The sequence below is a fragment of the Osmerus eperlanus genome, chromosome 22 (genome assembly GCF_963692335.1).
Source record: "Osmerus eperlanus chromosome 22, fOsmEpe2.1, whole genome shotgun sequence".
Taxonomy (NCBI): Eukaryota; Metazoa; Chordata; class Actinopteri; order Osmeriformes; family Osmeridae; genus Osmerus; species Osmerus eperlanus.
Window position 1 is genome coordinate 10,927,613 of NC_085039.1, and position 21,035 is coordinate 10,948,647.

The window sequence follows — 21,035 nt, forward strand, 5'->3', positions numbered from 1 at the left end:
TACAGGAAATTGTTTATTTACAATACAATGCCAATCTACAGTACAGGCATACTAAACTATATTTGTAGCCTTCAGCTTAAAAAATCATATTTTTAGGGTCATTCTTCAATTTCCTCAAACATTCAGTTCAATAATTATACATTTCAGAAATCGAACTGCAATCATGACAAGATAAACATGACATATTGACACATGATTTTTCCAATTATACGTTTCCATCATTTGAGATTTAATATTGCGACAATGTAAAACCTACAATACCGGTTTATAATAGGGTTTAGTAGATATGTTGTATCCTTATAAATAACTACTTGTACAGTATCTTTATGTAGTGAAAGGCGCACAGCACTCTTTCATGACATCATGATTTCTGTTTTGTTTACATCAAAATAATAGACCAATTATAAAATACCAATCGACTTACAGTTACTTCCTGCGGCCAATCAGAACAGAGAGAGATGGGACCAATCAGAGGTCATGATGGCCCAAACCAGTCAGGTCCATTTTTTGGAAGTACATGATTGCTATACAACTTTTTAAAACCCCATTAGAATTGCATTTAGACACAAACATTTCCATTATGTATTTTTTGCCCGTAATGTTTCGAAACATCAAGTGAAAAACGGTGTCAGAACATCTGCTTCATCTTTGTTTGATGAAATATATTTTGTATATCTGATCATGATACCGTCAATGAAAGTATAAAGGCCAAGAGAGTTGTCCGACTCCGAAAGCTAGGAATACAGTTTCTTCATATGCATCGTCAACATACTAAGGCTATTAACTAGTTTGATCAAATAGTATCATTGTTTAATGAAAATAACTTGACTGCTATGCAGGTATATTGTGCAGTTGAACGTATCAAGATCTTGCATTTTAGCAGGATGAAGCGTTAATGATAAACACGACTTGAAATTCAAACTAACTGCCTGTTTTATAACACAGACTTTTATCTACTGGTAACGCCACAGAACACAGGCATTCTGGAACCACAGTGATACCTGGTTTTTGCATATATAAACACAGTTTCAACGCTTTCTCCGCAATATGCAAAAAAGAAAAGATGAATTGTTAAATGAATTGGGTCAAATTGTTAAGAAGTCTGACAGAAAGGCATGCTAATTTAAAAAATAATATAAATAAAAAATCTGACAAACTACTGTAATCCTACAACTGTGACTATTTAATGTACAAACTAAAAAAGTATTCCAGAAGATAATCATGTAAAACGTTTTAGAGAGCTGCATTCAAAACCATTAGAATGTGGGAACTAACCCCCATTGAGAACTGCAATTGTTATTCTACTGAGCTAATTATGATTGCTTACAACTTATAGGATTCCTTCATCAAGGTTCATCATAAAAACCTTCCAATACCAGAAATGGTCAATTCTATTCAATAATATTATTATTTGTCTCTTACATAGACACGAATACAGAAATTCAAAATAAGTGGTTTATGAATGCCATCCTTCATTATCGTACAAATACTTAGTCGGACAAAAATTCGGCAGCAAGTGTGCTTTGTCAGTTACCGCTGAAATTCAAATAGCCAAATTACCCAGGCACTGGATTCTTAAAAAAAAAAAAAAAAAAAAAAAAACAATGAAAAAGGACTGCATCACTGACATAATTTGACAAAACACTGAGTTCAAAGCAGTTAAGAACCACCATCACAGTCGACAGTCTGATATTGAGAAAAAGAAAAAAAACCTGTAATGATGATGAATCCAAAAAGGGGGTGGATTTGCCATGGAGGACAGCAGGTCACCTGCAGCTTCTTGAGACAGGCCTCCAGAGACAGAGAGAGGTACGATGCAGGACCCTGTCACATGACGCCTGAGGGCCCACTGTGTCACCAGGAGACACGGGGCAAGGCAGCACAGGTTCAGTCTGTTCAGTCACTCATACTGTGTGTGTGTTTGTGTGCGCGCGCATCTACTGTCCTGTAGTTACAGTGTGTGTGTGTCCACTGTCCATTGTGTGCAAGCATTGTGCATGTCAACAGTGTATGTAAGCCTCCTTATCATGCATGTGAGCATTGGAGTGTATATGCGTGTATAACCTTGGGTGTGTGTGTGTGTGTGTGTGTGTGTGTGGGACCCGTGCCCATCACCGGCTGCTCCCTCAGAAGCCTGTAGAGTGGACACTGGGGATGGGGTAGAACTTGGATATGCGGCTCTGGGACGAGGGGTTAAGGCACTCGGACTCGCCACTCATCTTGAAGAACACTTCCTGTTCCTGAAGCTTCCTGGCAAACTCGTCCTCCAGCGCCTTGAACGACAACCAATCACAATGTGGGTCAGCTGCCAATCGTGCCGTGGACAAGCTCTAACAGTGTGTCAGTGTTGGGCCTCCCTGTCTAGGGCAGGGTTCTCCAATTCTGGTCCTGGAGGGCCGCTGTCCAGCACGTTTTAGATGTTTCCCTGCTCCAGCACACCTGATTCAAATGAATGGTCATTACCATGCTTCCACAGAGCTTGATAACGACCCATTCATTTGAAACAGGTGTGCTGGAGCAGGGAAACATCTAAAACATGCAGGACAGCGGGCCTCCAGGACCAGGATCGGAGAACCCTGGTCTGGGGGCTAGCAGGCAGGGGGGGGGGGGGGTGGGTGGGTCACCTTCTTCCTGGGCCGAAGCCTCTCCCTCCACTCCCTCAGCTCCTGGCTGTGCTCCTCGTCCAGCTCCTTCAGCTTCTGGGTCTCGTGCTCGATCAGGAGGTGGCACTTCTCGTTCTGACGGAACACGCGCACACAAGTTGTTACAGGCTGCTTCATAGTGATTCACAGGAGGTGTGTGTGTGTGAGTGAGTGAGTGAGTGAGTGAGTGAGTGAGTGAGTGAGTGAGAGAGAGAGAGAGAGAGAGAGAGAGAGAGAGAGAGAGAGAGAGAGAGAGAGAGATTGAAAGTGTTCATGTGTGTGTGTGTGTGCACCAGTGTGAGTGCGTGTCCTGCCCAGGCCTACCTGCAGCTGCTGCAGCTCCCTGACGTTGGCGTCACACTGCAGCTGCAGGTCTCTCATCTGGTTCTCGTGCTTCTGCTGCTGGTGCAGCCGCTCGTTCTTCTGTCGCTTCTCCTCCTGGGTGGCAAACTGGAAGACAAACACACACACACCTCGTTATTCGGTTTTCTATTCTCTCAAATTTCTTTCAGTCTTGAAGGTTGGGAGGTAGGAAGGACGTAGGACGCCATGACTGAAGGAAGGAAGGAAGGAAGAGAGGAAGGAAGGAAGGCTAAAACAAATGGAGGTAGGAGGGAAGAAGGGTCTAAAGGAAAGAAGGAAACAAAGAACCCAGTGAGTCAGGAAGGAAACTTAACATGGATGGCGTTTCCCCCCTCACCTGTTTGACCTTCTCCCTCTCCTGCTCAGGGGTGATGGCGGCCCCGGTGATGCGGAGGCTCTTCTTGAACATGGCCATGCGCGTCTTGGCCTCGCTGCGCTGGATCTTGGGCAGGCGCGCCCGCTCCTGGGTCTGACGGCTCTTCAGCTCCTCGATCAGACGCTGGTTGTAGCGCTGCATCTGCTCCATCTCCTGCTCCGTGCACACACACACAGACACACACACACACACACACACACACACACACACAGACAGACAGACACAGAGAGACTTCATGTAGAAACATCTATATTTACTTGTAGTGCTCTTCCGTTTTTAACTGGAACTTGGAGAGTTCCAGTTCCAGTAACGTTATAATTTCAATTGTTCTGTTCGTCTGTCAGACTTACCTTCTCATGCCTCTTGAGCAGCTGGTGTCTCTGCATGAAGTACTGATCCTTGAGCTGCTGTTTCAACAGCTGGTGTTTCTCCTGCAGGTGGCGCTCCTCCAACTCCCACATGGCCGCCTCCCGCGCTGCACACACACACACACGCACGTTAATATGTGTGAAAACACACTGAACACGGAAATACTGCTCACATTTTCAACCGCAGAGATCCTTATCGCATATTTGTGGTAGTCAAACTGGATCAAATTTCTCTGGTCTATGCTGGTACCTCCTCTCTTGACCTACTGCGAGTTTAATATCTAACTGAACTTCCTCCGACACACTCTGAAGTAGGAACATCAACCTGAGCTCCCACAACGCTGGCTGAGTGGGTCTTCTGGAGGGTATGTTTAGTGTAAACCCAGGCCAACGTCTGAGCTCTGGGATCAGGAGTGTGTCCGAGTTAGCGTGTATCAGCTCTGCGTTCGGTTCAGTTGAGGGTCAGGGAGTTGGGGCCTGGGTCCGTCTTAGCAGGAATTAAAACACAAGACGTCAGGCTCACCCCGCGGCTTCAAAGAGGCCGTTTGTCCTTCTGCTGTGTCACTGTGAACAGCGGGTGCTGGTTGTGCCTTGCCTTGCCCTGTAAGCCTACACTTGCTGTTGCTTTGTTCGCAGTGTAGGAAAAGCATGAGCCTTGTCTCAACGCAGCTGGATGGTAAAAGCCAACCCGCCTTTGTCTCAGAGGTAGAAACCGTTTAACTCCACTATAGGTGAGGTACAGCAGGTGCCACCTGTTAGTCCACCTAATTATACATTTGTACCGAGCTAGCTACACTATACATATTTATTTTTCTTTTAGCGAGCATGCATGGAGAGCCGTCTGCCTCTGTACCTCGGAGGAGCTGCTGCTTGTGGTTGAGGCAGTCCCTCTCGATGGTGGCCAGCTCGTGCTTGTGCTGCTGGATAATCTTCTTCAGAGCGCTGTCCAGATCCTGCTGCTGTTTCTGGAGGAACTCCTGCTCCTGAGCACCGAGGGAAGGAGAGGGAGGGGTGTTAGTACAAACAAGCGTTTACTTCCTGTTTGTGATGAACGGCACACCTGGGGAAGTTAAACGGCAGAGGAGGCCAGAATGATCACTCCAGAGAACACGCACACCAAAAGGAGATTCTGTCCGTTTGATAGGCTACACCGAATTGCTTGTTAGCTTGGATAACTTGGAGTAGCATTGAAATGAACCAAAGAAAAAGGTTACAGGAGAGATACCCATGACAGTGGCAGATCAGAAAAAAATTAATAAATGAAAATGTTGTCCAGAACGCCAACAAGGGAATAGTCAACCTCCATTTTCCCCTCATTACTGGACCTTGAGATCCCCAGACACAGACCCCCCCCAGACAGACTGCCAGTTTCATCCCATCTGATGCTAAAAGCCCATCAGTGCACAACAGAGTTGTAATCAGATCATTCGTATGGGCAGGAAGGTTTTTAGACCATAAGGGGCCATGAGTTAGCACCAGGCTAGCCACACTTCAATTCACCTCATAAGATGCTAACAAGCTAAACACCAGTAATTAAGTCACCAGTAAGTGTTTCTTTACGGGTTAAGAAGACAGTCAGATGCTGTAATCATCACCATCAGTATCAGTTATGTATGGGCGGATGCTAACTATAGATAGCTTTGCAACGTCAAAGAGGTAATACAGATATTTTTTACTATGAGTCACAGGTTAGCATCTGTTTTACCCCGCTTCCAGTTAAATTGTATGGAGATTAGCACTGAGCTAGCAGGAGAGGGTGGCACGGTCACACAGCCATCTGTGTAACGGGGTCCTTGAGGGGCTAAATGTTAGCATAGGAGTTTACCTCAGGGTAAGCATGGCTTTACCTACCCCAAAACATCAGTTTATTTGATGTTTATTACGTTGTTTAAGAAACACGTACTTGTGAATACAGATATGAAACTGACTGATGCGTGTGAGGGATCCTCGGAGTGGTGTGCCAGACGATCTGACAACATGCTGTCGGTTAGGCTACAGTAAGGTGGAGTTTTTATGTAGACCGAAATCCATTAAACTCGTACTGGTTCTATATATGAATTTGATATATTTCCACTTTTTAGCTGACTCAATATACACTCCATTTTCGTTCAAATCAATCACATTCTATGACCAACATCGGGAGCTCTGGAAAATAACAAGGAGAGAAAGAGAAAGATCACCCACACAACAACACACTTCAAAAACACCCAAGAAGAAGCATCTCTCCCTCGAGGTCGATGAGTCGGCCCACTGACAACAAGGAGAGCGCTGAAGAAGGCCGTCAAACCAACCAACAGGCCTGGATCAAACATACAGCGTGCGTTTCATTTGAATCAGAATTTGGCACTGCGTACCTTTTGGACCGCTGCCCAGTGGTTCCGTATTCAAGAACTCAACTAAATCAAGTTCACCCAAAGTATTGGCAAATAGTATCTGACCCAGGTCTGAAACCGAAGATGAAGAGTTGTTTGGGGGGGGGGGGGGGGATTGCTTGACTTACATCCTGTATGGGGGCTTTTACAAGTGTACATGAGGACAACTGGAAACACTGAATCATGACATGGGCCACTACCTGTAAAGAGGAACAGGTTACACTCCTATTGGACAACACCCTCAGTGGGCTGCATGCTATTCACCCAGAAAACCTGGGTGGCTGGGTCAACCACTGAAAACCCTTTGCCCATAATCATTGAAAGTGAAACAATATATTGATAGATCGATACATAAGAGGCTGGAGGAGAAGTTAAGTAACAAAACGTAGGATTGTTTAGAGGCGTTTTATAGTAGAAAGGAGAGAGGAGGTCCTGGCATTCAATGCTTTGCTGCTATCCTGGTCGAAACAGGAATACAGTTCCCTGGATAATTGACTTTCTGAGAACCACAACAACACTACAAGTCAGAGGGGTCAGGTGGCTGAGCGGTTAGGGAGTCGGGCTTTTAATCAGAAGGCTGCCGGTTCGATTCCTGGCCGTGCAAAATGACGTTGTGTCCTTGGGCAAGGCACTTCACCCTACTTGCCTCAGGGAGAATGTCCCTGTACTTACTGTAAGTCACTCTGGATAAGAGCGTCTGCTAAATGACTAAATGTAAGTCTACTAAGAAGGGAATATCTTGAATGAACGAGATGTTGGTAGACTGTTCCGTGATGTTAGTAACCTGTAGCAGGGAACTCAGTCCAAGTTGGAAAGCCACACCAGAGTTTAGTGACAACTCATGTTACCTCTTCAGATGGGCTAAGGATCATATCCTCTTTTGTACGCCTGATAGCGTTTCTCCGCTGCTTGGCGACCAGCTCCACTACCTGTTGTGAATGCCAGCAGCAAATGGACGACAGGGATGTGAAAACATGCATTAACAACCATAGATATATATAAAGAACGTCCGCACATGGCGGCCATCTTGCTACAGTCAACTCGCTCACCCATAACATTGTGTTGATGCTACATGTACTTTTTAAATGACCATAACTTGCTCAATTTTCAACCGATTTTTAAACGGTTTGGTTTGTTATCAACGTCAGAGATTTCGGTATGCCACTGCATACTTCTATTCTATAAAAAAAAAAAAAACATCATTATTCATAAGTATGCAGTGGAATAACGACATCTCTGACGTTGATAACAAACCAATCCGTTTAAAAATCGGTTGAAAATTGAGCAAGTTATGGTCATTTAAAAAGTACATGTAGCATCAACACAATGTTATGGGTGAGCGAGTTGACTGTAGCAAGATGGCCGCCATGTGCGGACGTTCGACTCCGTTGTCCGGCAACGCGGACGAGACATCTACCCTTTATATATATATCTATGTTAACAACACCCAAGGCTCACTTTCAGTAAACCAACATGTTGACGAGTAAACAACCTTCACTTTTACCATCCCCCAACGGGGCACATGAACGGGGTTTCAGAACTGGACGCCGTGTCATAACCAGCTGTCGCGTAACCCTTCTAGTTAATCCATATCAGACCCCATCAGAGTGACGCAACCCTAGTTCACCTTTCCAGATCCCGCTGTGATACTGTTGCTTAGAGTAGATTGATGAGAGTTGGCAGGGCTGGACTGATTAAGGCTACTCAAGGTCCATTACATAAACATCTAGAATCTAGCAGCTCAATGGGTTCCCATAAACACCAGTGTCTATGAATAGGTCCTGAGCTGTCATGGTGGCAGGCTTACCCTCTCCCTCTTTATTAGACTCATGTGGGATTTTGGTAAGAGAGGCGAGTTAAATACTGTGTCCATATTGGTCATTTAACTTTCTCTCTTTTTTATTGATATTTTTGTTCTCTCACAGTCACACACACACACACACACACACACACACACACAAACACACACACTTCCCATCCATATCCTCCCAACCACACACTCTTCTTTTCCCACCCCACCCCACTCTCTCTCTCTCTCTCTCTCTCTCTCTCTCTCTCTCTCTCTCTCTCTCTCTCTCTCCCCTCACCTCCTTCTTGCGGTTCTTGAGCACGTTCTGGAACTTGGCCAGCTCCTTCTCCTGCTCGGCCTTGATGCGCTTGGCCTCGTCCCTCAGGCGGTTGGTGTGTTCCTGCTCCAGGCGCTCGATGGTCTGCTTCTGCTGCCTCTCCAGGTTCTCCACCTCCTGGTCGTACTGGCGCTTCTTGCTCTGCGGGGGGGAGAAGGGGGGGAGGGAGGGTTGGGTCGGGGCGAACACGAAGGAGAGCCTGCGTTTGCCTTCCTTCCGAGGCTTTCGAGCGAGTGAGGACATTTTCGGTTTGAAAGCCATCGTCATTTCCTGCAAGGGGCTCGCAAAAACTTGGATCCGGATTCTGGCTGATGCTGACGGATGGATTACGTTCTTGCCTCGGGGGGGAAACCCGGCATAAAATCCTAAAATCGCAATTCTGGCCGAGCACAAAATCGCATGTAAAAGATATTCACCGTTGTCTTTCGGTCGGATCCTGGGCAATGCATCCCTGCCTCTCCCTCAGTCGAGAATACATGCTTTCTCTGGCTTGTGGCTAGCCTCTAGTTTAAACTGAGTTTGACTGACAGGTCGATTTAAGCAGTGGCCAGGTCCAGAAATAGGTCCTGGGGGAGTGACGATGCAAGAGCCGCCTAGAAGGATTAGAGGCATGGAACTCCTGGGCTGGCACAGACTGGTAGAAACACAGACCGGCTGGGCATGAACTGGGCAGAGCTGAGGAGGGTCACACAGGGTAACTCCAGGAATGAGGAGCGTGCGACTGAATCTAAGAAAGCAGGGCTGAGTAGGAGTACCATACCAGGGGTCGTGCATGAAAATAGAACCAAAACGTAGGTCTATTTATGAGACTCATTATGACTCAAATTACAGGGATTTAACAACTTGGCCTCAGGCTATAAACTTGACTATTGGTGAGAGAATCCCTCCTGGTTTTCCTGCGGCGGTCTCCCGGGCTCTGCCCACACACGGGGCCGGTGGGGGAGGGGGGAGGGACTCACGGTGGTCTCCTGCTCGAAGCGTCGGTAGATCTGCTCCTTCTGTTGCTGCAGCTTGTTGCTGAGCTGCTGCTGGGCCCTCTGCTCCTCCTTCTGCAGGAGGCGCAGCTCCCGCAGCTCCTGCCGCCTGGAAGAGGGGGAGGAGGGGGGGAGGAGATGGAGGAGGAGAGGAGATGGAGGAGAGTAGATGGGTTAGGGAGAGAGGGGAGGAGATGGAGGAGGAGGGGAGGTGGGTTAGGGAGAGAGGGGAGGAGGAGATGGGTTAGGGAGAGAGGGGAGGAGGAGATGGAGGAGGGTGAGGAGGGGAACGGGAGAGAAGGAAGGAGGAGATGGAGGAGGGGGAGAAGATGGAGGAGGGGGAGATGGGAGGAGGAGGAGGAGGAGGGGAGAGGGGAGGAAGAGGAGACGGATGAGGGGAGATGGGAGAGAGGGGAGGAAGAGGAGATGGAGGAGCGGAGATGGGAGGGAGGGGAGGAGGAGATGGAGGAGGGGAGGAAGAGGAGATGGATGAGCGGAGATGGGAGGGAGGGGAAGAGGAGATGGAGGAGGGGAGGAAGAGGAGATGGATGAGCGGAGATGGGAGGGAGGGGAGGAGGAGATGGAGGAGGGGAGGAAGAGGAGATGGATGAGCGGAGATGGGAGGGAGGGGAAGAGGAGATGGAGGAGGGGAGGAAGAGGAGATGGAGGAGCAGAGATGGGAGGGGAGGAGGAGATGGAGGAGGGGAGGAAGAGGAGATGGATGAGCGGAGAAGGGAGGGAGGGGAAGAGGAGATGGAGGAGGGGAGGAAGAGGAGATGGAGGAGCGGAGATGGGAGAGAGGGGAGGAGGAGTTGGAGGAGGGGAGGAAGAGGAGATGGATGAGCGGAGATGGGAGGGAGGGGAAGAGGAGATGGAGGAGGGGAGGAAGAGGAGATGGAGGAGCGGAGATGGGAGGGGAGGAGGAGATGGAGGAGGGGAGGAAGAGGAGATGGATGAGCGGAGATGGGAGGGAGGGGAGGAGGAGATGGAAAGAAGGTGGGAGCGGAAAGAAGGTTGAGGAAGGGAGAGAAGAAAGGAGGACATGAGGAAGGGAGGAGAAGGAGGTGATGGCGCAGGAAGTAGCCTCAGTGTAATCTCTGCTTTGTTTGTCAGAGGAGGGTATCAAGTCACACCACATTCTCAGTAGAGCTTATGAGATGCACACAGCAGTAAAAATAGATCCCTCATCAAGGTAAAATAAGGTATGTGTAAAACGATGAGTCATGTCCTGAATATTTAAATCGAGTCAAAACATGAGGCGTGAGAGGGCTGTCGCACCAAATATTTGCATAGTTTTGCATGGAAAATTCCCATTGCGTGCAGACAGGCAGTTTACCTGAGGAACCTCATCTCCTCGTTTTTGGTGTCGTTGTCAGTGACGATCTTCGAAGTGGTCACGCTGACCTCGACCCCGTCCACCATGAACTTCCTGGTCTTCTTCAGCGTCTTCTTCTGGCGCTTGATATCCTGGCACGACAAAAATGGTGGCAATCAACGTGGTGTATATACACCTAAATCAAACGACAATTCATCGGTGCTATTCTTTCGGGAAGGTAGAGTAGCATTGCTAACCTGTATGGACACAGTTCCCGGCTCCTTGGTTTTGGTGAGGAAACTAGAGATGGAGAGGTTGAGGTCTAAGCTGCTGTTATCGGCAGCCGAACCACTCCCCGAATCCGAATCCCTCTCTTTCTCGTTCTTCCTTTTCTCCGGAGCGACCTTCTGCACCTCCACAGGTGGTTGATCTTGCTCTCTCTCCTTTGCCCTCTCTCCGTGCTCTTCATCCGGGGCCGCTGGTGATGGAGGGGACGGCTTGTGCTCGTCGGGTAGCGTCAGGGTGACCCTCAACCCTCTCGTGAGCTCCTCGTCGGTGGGTTGGGCCGGAGCTTCCACGGCGTCCATCTTTTCTTCCTTGACCTCCGACCCTTCAGCCTCGTTGGTCTGGACCTCGGCCGTGTCCAACTCCTTCTCCTCCTCACTGGCTAGCTCCAACTCCTCCATCTCCTTTACCGGTGGAACCGGTTCCTCGGGTTCGACTGGTTTCTCCCCTACGTCCGGTGAGGCAACTTCTTCTGCTTCCACAACCACCTCCTCATCTTTCTTCGCCTCACCCAGCTTCGGTGTCATCTCCCCGTCCTCTACTGGAGTGCTCGGGGTCTCCTCCACCTTTGCCACTTCAGCAGGGGCAGGAGGAACCTCCACGGAGCTTGCATCTACAACACGGTTCGCCGCTGGTACGTCGACGGATGACGGGAGAATCACCTCAACCTTCTCAGGGACAGACTCCAAGATGGAGGGAGACAGGGGAGTCTTCTCATCCTCAGAACTTGCCACACTAGCGTCTGATGGGGCACGCTTGTGACCCTGAGGTAAAAACGGGGGGGGGGGGGGGGGATTTAGTATCTCAAGTTCAACCCACTCAGTTGACATAGTTGAATATTCAAATATAGCATAACACAGCAGCGATTAGAGAAGCTCTCGCAACAGAGAATGCATTTGACAAAATTCAGGAGTCAAACATAAACGCTGTAGCGTGAGCTTCAAGCCTTTTCATCACGTCAGGTTTGTGACGTCACGACAACCCTGCTTCAACCCACCAGCTGTGTCTCCGTGTCCTCCTCCTCCTCCTCCTCCTTGTGCTCCTCGATCTCCTCCGTCACCTCCGCCTTGGCCTCGGCGATCAGCTCCCTCAGGGGTCTGCTGTCCGTCACGCTGCTCACAAATGGATGCTGCACACCGCATGCACAAACCAGACGCCATACTGAGCACACGGAATAGGACCTTTTTTATTTTATTCAATTTTGTGGCGTTCATAAGTCGATTTTATTCAGAGTGATGTGCATGGGGGGGATTTGGACCTGGGATCTATTGATCTGTCGTCAAATGGGCTACTACTGAGCTGTAAACATCCCATTTTCGGACAATATAGGCTATTCTGATTGAAACATCAAATGCAAATGACATTTTTCTGTCATGTCTGTTCCATTCTCTGTATGAAATCGTTTTGAGACTAGAACGGGAAAGTCGACAGAATGGTGCTGACTCCACAAATCTACTTACAGTTTGTCACACAAATGATGTTAATGCCCAGCTTTTGAAATCTCGACAAAGGCTTCTTAAAACAAAACAAAAGCAACCAACGATAGTGCAACAGACCTACCTTCTTGGGCTTAGACGCCTGTTGCACATAATATATCGCCGGCCTGAAAATATGCAGCTTCTTGGATATCAAGACGGACATGGGCGGCAGACTGGTGTTCTGTACTTTCAATCCCATTTAGATGTTTCGCTTTTCTTCCCAGAAAAAAAATAGAATCCTCCTATAGTATCCTGCTGCCGTACAAGCACGACTGAAGTCTGGCGCTAGGGACAAACTCCAAACACGACTTATCTCTTCACTGTCCCGCCCTTCATTCTCTTAAGTCGGTAAGTAACCTGGCCCGTGTTGGCAGCGGCGCCTTAAACCCTCTGGAAAAGAAAAGCCTGTTGTGCTGACGTAGACAGGCGAGAGGAGAGGGAGGATGAGCCGCGGAGGATGAGGGGAGGGAGGAGGAGGGGAGATGGGTTAGGGAGAGTGGGGAGGAGGAGATGGAGGAGGGTGAGGAGGGGAACAGGAGAGAGGGGAGGAGGAGATGGAGGAGGAAGAGGAGATGGATGAGGGGAGATGGGTTAGGGAGATAGGGGAGGAGGAGATGGAGGAAGGGAGGAAGAGGAGATGGAGGAGCGGAGATGGGAGGGAGGGGAGGAGGAGATGGAGGAGGGGAGGAAGAGGAGATGGAGGAGCGGAGATGGGAGGGAGGGGAGGAGGAGATGGAGGAGGGGAGGAAGAGGAGATGGAGGAGCGGAGATGGGAGGGGAGGAGGAGATGGAGGAGGGGAGGAAGAGGAGATGGAGGAGCGGAGATGGGAGAGAGGAGGAGATGGAGGAGGGGAGGAAGAGGAGATGGAGGAGCGGAGATGGGAGAGAGGAGGAGATGGAGGAGGGGAGGAAGAGGAGATGGAGGAGCGGAGATGGGAGGGAGGGGAAGAGGAGATGGAGGAGGGGAGGAAGAGGAGATGGAGGAGCGGAGATGGGAGAGAGGGGAGGAGGAGATGGAGGAGGGGAGATGGGAGGGAGGGGAGGAGGGGATGGAAAGAAGGTGGGAGCGGAAAGAAGGTTGAGGAAGGGAGAGAAGAAAGGAGGACATGAGGAAGGGAGGGTGAGCAGGTGTTGGCTCAGGCCGGGCCTTGGGGTGAGGAGAACGGGTGGTCACTAGGGAGGGGGAGGAGTGGAGAAGCAGGGGGGAAGGACTGGTGTGAAAGGGGGTGGGGGGGGAAAGGATGCTGGGTGGGGAGAGGGGGGCGAGGCTCGGGGGCGTTGCGTAAAGCTTCACGCTAGCTACGCGTACTCATGGGTCTTGCGTTTGTTTGGTGCGTACCATGCGCACATCTCCCCAGGTCTTGAGCGGGCGGGTATGTGAATACCAACAGAACTGTGTCTCTGTACTTACAGAGGGGTTAAGAGAGGGAGGAAGGGGGTCGTGGTTACCTGTACAATGGATGGCGAGGGGGGAGGTGAGGCGAGGGGTTCACTTACCTGTAGAAGCTGAGCTGTGTTCCATCTGTTGTCCACGTTCTTATCCAAACACCTCTTCAGGAAATCACTGAACTCTGGAGACCTGAGAAGCAAGTTGGAGACATGTTTAAGTTAGTTTACGTCCCAGTCATTTTAACCTGACTCTCTAGATGGTTTGTTACACAGACATAAGAAACGACTTACATGCTACATAAAACACGCTATCTCTCTCGCACACACACACACACACGTCCAGTGACCATGGACTCACCATCGTGACGGCTGCATCAGGGTAGGAGGGTCGGCCTTGGCTATTTTGAGGAGGACTCGCATCGGGTTCATCTCGTGGTTGGGCGGTTCGACCTGAGCCAGCTCGATCAGGGTCACGCCCAGGGACCAGATGTCAGCCTTGTAGTCATAGGGACGGTCCTTAGATGTCTCACACATCACCACCTCCGGAGCCATCCTGGGACCAATGAGAATTGAGGATTTTAAGAATAGTTTGGACTTTGTGTGGAACTTTTTATTTGTGCAGGTTTCGATAGGTGTCCATGAAGAAGCGTGAATCTTCTAGAAGATATTTCTCCCTTTGTCGTGGGTGACTCACCAGTATGGCGTCCCAATGAAGGAGTCTCTCCTCTGCAGAGTTTTGGTGTTTTTGGCCGACACCCCAAAGTCAGCTGGAAGCCACATGTAATTAGAGACAAACAGATGAGACACTGAAATGCAGACAAAGCTCATTTCATCGACGACAACAACAAACCCTGACAAAGCATCACCACCGATTAAAGTAAACAGGCGACCCTATGCTAATCTCGTTAGCGTAAAACAGAGAGACCTATGCTAATCTTGTTAGCGTTAAAACGGAGAGACCTATGCCGTAGCCCTGCTTTCATAACGCCTACATCTGGCCGGTGATGCCAGGTTGCGTTCACGCTGCCCGCCACTCGTCGTCACAGAGTTTGTCCCCGGGCGGTGCGTGCCACATGCGGACATCAGCCATTTGTTCCGGACGCCTCGGTGTCAGGTCGCGCGAGGACACACTAGGCCCCCCTGTGCGTGCGCAATCACAGCGGCCCTGTTCCCTCCACCAGTGATGACTCACACCAGGAACGATCTGGATGCCTCACGGCGGCAGCTGTGGCAGCTTACTGTGCACAGCGCTGTGTGAGTCAGGGGGACAATACAATAAGCTGCCTCATGCTGTCCAACCCAACAAGCTGGCCGTCTCTACACTCTAATATGACGCTGCAGGGGTACGTGGGATGTTAGACTGTGGCACATGCACTGTAGTTGTGATTAATATACTTTATGTTATTCCCTTAAATGTTGAAAAGGGGCAGTGTGTCCAGGGCAACGACAAGTTTCATCTATACATCAGTCTTTTACATTGAGAACACAGGGGGAACATAGTTTCCATAGTTTCCGCATGACATTTGTAAAAGTTGCCCATCAAAAACAAATGCTGGAGTTACTTAATACACTGATGAAATCTGGTCATCCTAAAACATCTGTCCTCTGTCCTCCCACAAGGTTTCAAGCAAGTAAGATTCAACATGTGTGTGTGTTTGTGCTCTGTGTGTGTGTGTATGTGTCTGTGTGTGTATGTGTGTGCTCTTTGTGTGTGTGTGTGTGTGTGTGCTTCTCTCTCTCACCCAGCTTGACGTCTCCGTCCAGAGAGACGAGGATGTTCCCAGCCTTCAGGTCTCGGTGGATCACCTTGTTGTCATGGAGATAGACGAGGGCCTGGAGGGTCTGCTTGCACACCACTCTAATTTGAGGCTCCGTCAGGGGCCTTTCCAGCTCTGGACACACACACACACACACACACACACATTCTTAGAATTCCTTTCTCAGTCACACACACTCTTCCTCGTAGGCACTAATAGGACTGAAGATCATATTAGGACTAAGCTGGTTTACCATTTAGAAAACATCGAATGCAGTGCATGGGAGGTCTTTTTTTTGTAGCCCGCTCTGTGCCTGTGCCACGGTCGGCATGACAGCATCACTGACGTCGAGTCTCGGCTTTTGCTGATTCGTTTTAAACGTTCGCGAATGTTTTATTTTAAGTGTGGGTGCTGCAAAGAATGCTGACTCACCCAGCATCACTGCGTCCACCGCTCCGCCTGCACAGAACTCAATCAGGATCTAGAGAAAGGCCAAGAGAGACACAGAAAGAGGGAGAGACACACACAGAGAAGGAGAAAATGCTTAGTTGATACATCTCCAACATGACTGTGAGCTGTATTTCCGATTACTAAACCACAGAAGGGAACAGCAAGCATTGTATTTTGCCTGACAGGAACAGTGTCACACCGACACCGTGTCCACTGTCGGCATGGACACGATTCAGCGCGATGCCACGTAAAGCAAGCTGCCGTGGCAACAAACACACAGACAAAATTTGCAGCGTTAATGAGCGTAAGGAGCAGTAATCCCTGAGTTTCCCCCTCAACACACAGGTATCCATGTTACAGAGCTCCTTCCTTCCTGTCTCTGATCTGGCTTTCCGGTCTTCCGATCCCATTCACAGGGGTCTTACAGGTTCTCAAGGGGCAAACATCCACTTAACTCTACCCATCCAATCAGTCACTCCACATTTACAATCAACAAGCTTAGCCAGAGACTTGATCACATGACCTACAGCACCAACTTGACCAGTAGCCTGTCTGCCACCCTACTTTCCAGTCCCATTCAGAGGTTTGCCAACATTTGTCATTTGTCATGACAAATTATTTAGGGACGGTCATCTGTTTTGGCCCTGGCCCAACTATCTGAGACAATTTAGGAGTTACTGCAGTATGCTGATCCCTTAAAGGGTTTTAGAAGTTCTCAAGATGGCCGCTGGTATAAGAGGATTGGCCAGCAAGAAGGCAGGCCGCTTTAAGGAAGGGCTTCTCACAGAACCATAGCGCCTCTAGCCCCTGGATAGAAACGTATCCCTTCTCTTCAAACAGGATTAGGAGGTTTAATGCGCAGTGCATATAGTTAGTGGGTTAGTCTAACAGTAGCTACAGTTAGCTAGCTGGCTAGGTATTTGTGAGAGCGTGTTAGTGTAGCCTAGCAAGAAACTCGAGCCATTGCTGATCAACAATAACGTAATAATCAATTGTTGTATGATATCTGGCATGGGATGAGTCATAAAGGGCCATTCGTTTTTTTTTTTTGCATGATCTGCTGGCACAGGAATACTGACACATGTGATTGACAGTTAACACCTCACTTCCTCATAGCCCATCGTGCAGGCTGGTCGATCAGCATTCTGTGAAAGTTTATATTTACACCCTTATCGTTCCCATACTATCTTCCTGATGCACTTCAGTGGAAACAAAAACAGCCTTCAATAGCTTTCAGCCTTCCGTGAAAAACAAAACACGAGACTGCTGAGAGCCCTGGTCCTTCAGACAGTCTGGTCCATTCACAAGGGGCAGGATCATGTTGTATCTCTGTAGGCGTGCTGTTGTTTTAACACTGCTGGCTTTGCACAATAGGCCCCACAGAGTTGTCTGTACAGTGGGGGTGTACACAGAGGGACTACAGAGCAACGACTGCACATGTACACACACACACACACACACGGAGCCATTCACAAGGTACCGAGGCCATACGTGTGAGAGCACCCACAACAACAAAGGTCATAGGTCAGTGATGTTGCGGACGGGAGTCGTGCAATGGTGTGAGAGCCGTGGTGACAAGTATGGGCGGGAGGGAGGGTGACTGAAATGCCAGTCGTGCAAGATGTGCTAAGCACAACAATATCTCCACTCTGGCCTCTTCGTGTCCTATCTACACCGGGGAGAGTGCCGTGTAAGCCCAGATAAAAATCAATAGACAACCTCCCATTTGGACTGGAGCCATTGTTCAGCAGACAATGGGGAGGAAAGGGACCGAACACTGGCTTGATAACGCGCTGTAACCAAACACCCAGGTAATTATTACATTTTCCTCATGACTGGAGACGAGGCCTCCGTTTACGCTGTTGCTGGGATATTTCGATGCCGGCCAGAGCCTCATACTTCTTATTCTTCTACTTCGAGAATACCCCCTCTCTTGTTCCATTTGGCCCACTTTGCTGAAGACTTGTATCAGATAGCACAAAAGTTGCATTGACCTCCTAAATATAGATTTCTTCCGCCGCCCGTTATTCAATAAACAAGGCTTTGATCTTGCCTGAGAGGTAACTAATGATGTGATTATAGATTCATACAACATACTACAGAAGTAGTAGTACTGTACTAGCTTGTATTACTTTAGCATTCCTATATACATTCACATTCACCTGCCACTTCTTTTAAAGCGATGTAGAAATAGTGCCTACTAAAGTAACTGCAGAGTGTATATATAAGTAATTTACCACGACTGAATGGAACAAGAAGACTATCTAATGACTGGATAACGATTTGGCTAATCTCTGCACTTCCTTAGTGCAGTACTGGATTATTAATGACCACTTTCCCTCAGCAGTGTGCAGCAGACACCGACTACCACAGGTGTTCCCTGGAGACAGTCACATGATGCCTCACTTACCTCATCTAATGAGAATTCACGAACCTCAACCTCACTGAGAATTAAAAACAGAGCAATAAAAACAGAGATATGCCTATCTGTCGACTCCCAAAACAAACACAGAAGACATCTCTATAGACTTCTCATCCGGTTTGATGATTAACATGGACTTTGGCCCCAAAAGTTGATGGGGCAGGTTTTTTTTTTTTTTTTTTTATCATCAAGACTCACCTCAGCCTACAAAAGCAGAAGAAGAACAATCGACATCAGCTCTTGACTACAACCCCCAGAGCCTCCTCCTGGTCCCACTCACCCACAGCTTGCTCTCATAGTAGAAGGCATCCAGCAGCTTGACGATGTTGTGGTGGTCGCAGGAGGCCAGGATATCGATCTCCACCATGTAGTCCTCCAGCTCCTCCTCGGTCTTGGTGTCGATCACTTTGGCTGCTGCCAGGATGCCTGTCTGCTTGTTCTGAGCCTGTGGAAGCAGAAGAAGAAACGCGAGGAGGGGCAGAGAAGGACGGGGGAGATGCAGTAAGTTGGGGTTCATTTGGAGTTGCCTGAGAGGAGGATGGAGAGGTTCTGCGTTGTCCTCTCCTTAGCACCAGAGGAGACTAGACTTGCAGATGAGCACATTTTTATTGGACATTACTAACACGTTGTTGAGAAAAAAAAAAGAGATTAGATATAATGCTGCACTGGGGAAGTGGGCCTTGTGATATGTTCCTATTCACATTATCTCTGTTTGCTTTGGCCCTTCTGGAAGCAGGATGTGCTTGATGGGGTCGTCGTGGTGACATGGGATACAGCCACTTCCTCACGACTTGGGCGTGTCCTGAGGTCAGCATGTCCAAACAGCACTGACACCCAGCACCCCCCCCCCCCCCCCCTCCGTTAACACATCCAAAACACAATTAGTGTTCTAGAGCTTCTACCATTTCACTACTGTGAATCGATGGGGAGGTTGGAGACAGTCCAAGAGTGAGTCATCACCTAGACTACAGACAGGAAGCAGGGTACAGTTACTCTGCAATTTCCAGGGTACTCGGTCCGGGCTGACTTCTGTAAGTTAGTCAAACATTCACTCATCCTAATAATTACAAACGAACGCTGTTTCATTGGAAAAATGTTGCTTCAGATTGAGCCTACTGTGGCCACATAGGTTTTTAGGGTGTTTTGAAAGGACTGTAGGCAGGCTACACTGTAATTATTAACAGAGAAAAACATCACAGGATCCTGAACAAAACTAAGTACCGGGCCTTATAATAAAGCCATTACACAGGTTCCAAAATATAACACAAGGCAACAAACATGGTGGTAATTGGGTGCTCAGTTGCATTCCCTGAAGCCCCCTGCTCCTAGACTTGGCCAGGACCATCATGGGAGATCACATTCAGTGTCACTCACACAAATGGACCTTTTGGATCTGCCCATGCATTGAGGTCACTGAAAACAGAGGCATTATTAAAATACTTAATAGGAATTTATCTCACACCCTAGTTTTCCTGCAGTTGGAGTAGAGAGGGGGAAGAGAAACAATGGATTTGCTGGCTGTGTGCTGTGTGGATATGGCCTTGCTTAAGTATAGGAAAACAAAGTTATAATTGTGTAGGCAGTAAGGTCCAGAGGTGAAGAAATATGCTAAGACAATTTACAACACTGGTATTGGCACTTCGCTTAGGTCGAGAGCTATGAGCTATCCTACAAATCGTACAAAGGTTAGCATGTCAGCGCAATCACAGAGCGCACTACGTGACTGACTTGTCCTCAAAACCCTTTTCTGGATCACTGTTTACATAATGTGACGAATGTGATGAAGCAAAGATGTCCAGACAGCATTGACCCAGTGCACTGTCGACTGACGACTCCTTACAATAGAATGATATTAAGTACCCAATAACCTACCTTGTACACTTTACCAAACGCTCCATCTCCAAGTTCCCCGATAATGTCCCATATCTCCTCGGGATTCTGGTCCCGGTGGACGTGTTCATATTGCTTTTTCTTCTTTTCAGCACCCAATTTGAATATTTTACGAAAATTAAAGAATGACATGCTCATGCCTAGGGTGCTTCTTCAGTTGGAAAGGTGACAAAGGAATTAATCTCTCTGGTGTCACTGAGGCTTGTATTGGGCCTATTGCATTCTACTGTATGGAAACGAATAGGAAATATACAGTCTTTGAAGAGATCTTGTAATCAATATCTTGTAGCATATTCATTCAGTAAAATATTTACCAAAACTTAATAGTTGAGAATTCCCAATCAATACCATCAATGGCAATATCATCAACCTTATCCGAGTTTAAATAATAAAGATTCTTCGCACATCATGGTTTATCATTTCCTGTACCAGCAACAATGTAATTCGCATATTTTGTCATTGTATCCGTTCAGATAATGGACTTTCTCGGGGTAAAGTACCACGCGAAGCTCTTGTTGTTCTCCCAACTCTGAAACAGACTGGCCCGAAAACGCAATGCACTGGATATCTTTCCTTAGCCAAAAAGCTAAATATACAAACTATTGACGTCTTCAAATAATTAAATTCCAAAGGAAAAATTACACGTTTCCTCAAAAGTCAGATAAGTGTGGAAACCGTAAACACCAAACGTCGGTATACGGTAAAACCAATCTTCTTTTCCTAGGCGAAGCACGGGGTCTAGTAATCTAGCGGATTTGGTGTCAAAGGCGCGTTCATGAGCGCGCACAACTGTAGTTCTTTCTGTTCAACTGAGGAATGGAACCAACT

General features: G+C 48.2%; 1 protein-coding gene across 1 annotated transcript; it reads right to left on the reverse strand.

Moving 5' to 3' along the window:
- Positions 1-4: 4 nt before the first annotated feature.
- On the reverse strand, positions 5-20,952 carry slkb (STE20-like kinase b). The gene is made up of 18 exons (XM_062448095.1): positions 20,190-20,952; positions 18,598-18,762; positions 15,878-15,926; positions 15,431-15,580; positions 14,383-14,455; positions 14,047-14,241; positions 13,797-13,878; positions 11,819-11,950; positions 10,794-11,585; positions 10,558-10,688; positions 9,207-9,330; positions 8,209-8,388; positions 4,603-4,732; positions 3,732-3,856; positions 3,343-3,534; positions 2,967-3,092; positions 2,625-2,738; positions 5-2,273 (listed from the first exon to the last, which is right to left on the reverse strand). Exons 1-18 carry the CDS (start codon positions 20,343-20,345, stop codon positions 2,127-2,129), a joined length of 3,063 nt encoding a protein of 1,020 aa, XP_062304079.1. The 5' UTR covers positions 20,346-20,952; the 3' UTR covers positions 5-2,126.
- Positions 20,953-21,035: the final 83 nt, after the last annotated feature.

What these genes read in the sequence shown, in the direction of transcription:
- slkb (XM_062448095.1), bottom strand. Translation starts at nt 20,345, where the DNA reads ATGAGCATGTCATTCTTTAATTTTCGTAAAATATTCAAATTGGGTGCT. An exon ending in TTCATTGGGACGCCATACTG is followed by an intron (nt 14,242 to 14,382) that starts GTGAGTCACCCA and finishes CATTGGTCCCAG; the next exon opens with GATGGCTCCGGAGGTGGTGA. An exon ending in TGCTCAAGAGGCATGAGAAG is followed by an intron (nt 3,535 to 3,731) that starts GTAAGTCTGACA and finishes TGCACGGAGCAG; the next exon opens with GAGATGGAGCAGATGCAGCG.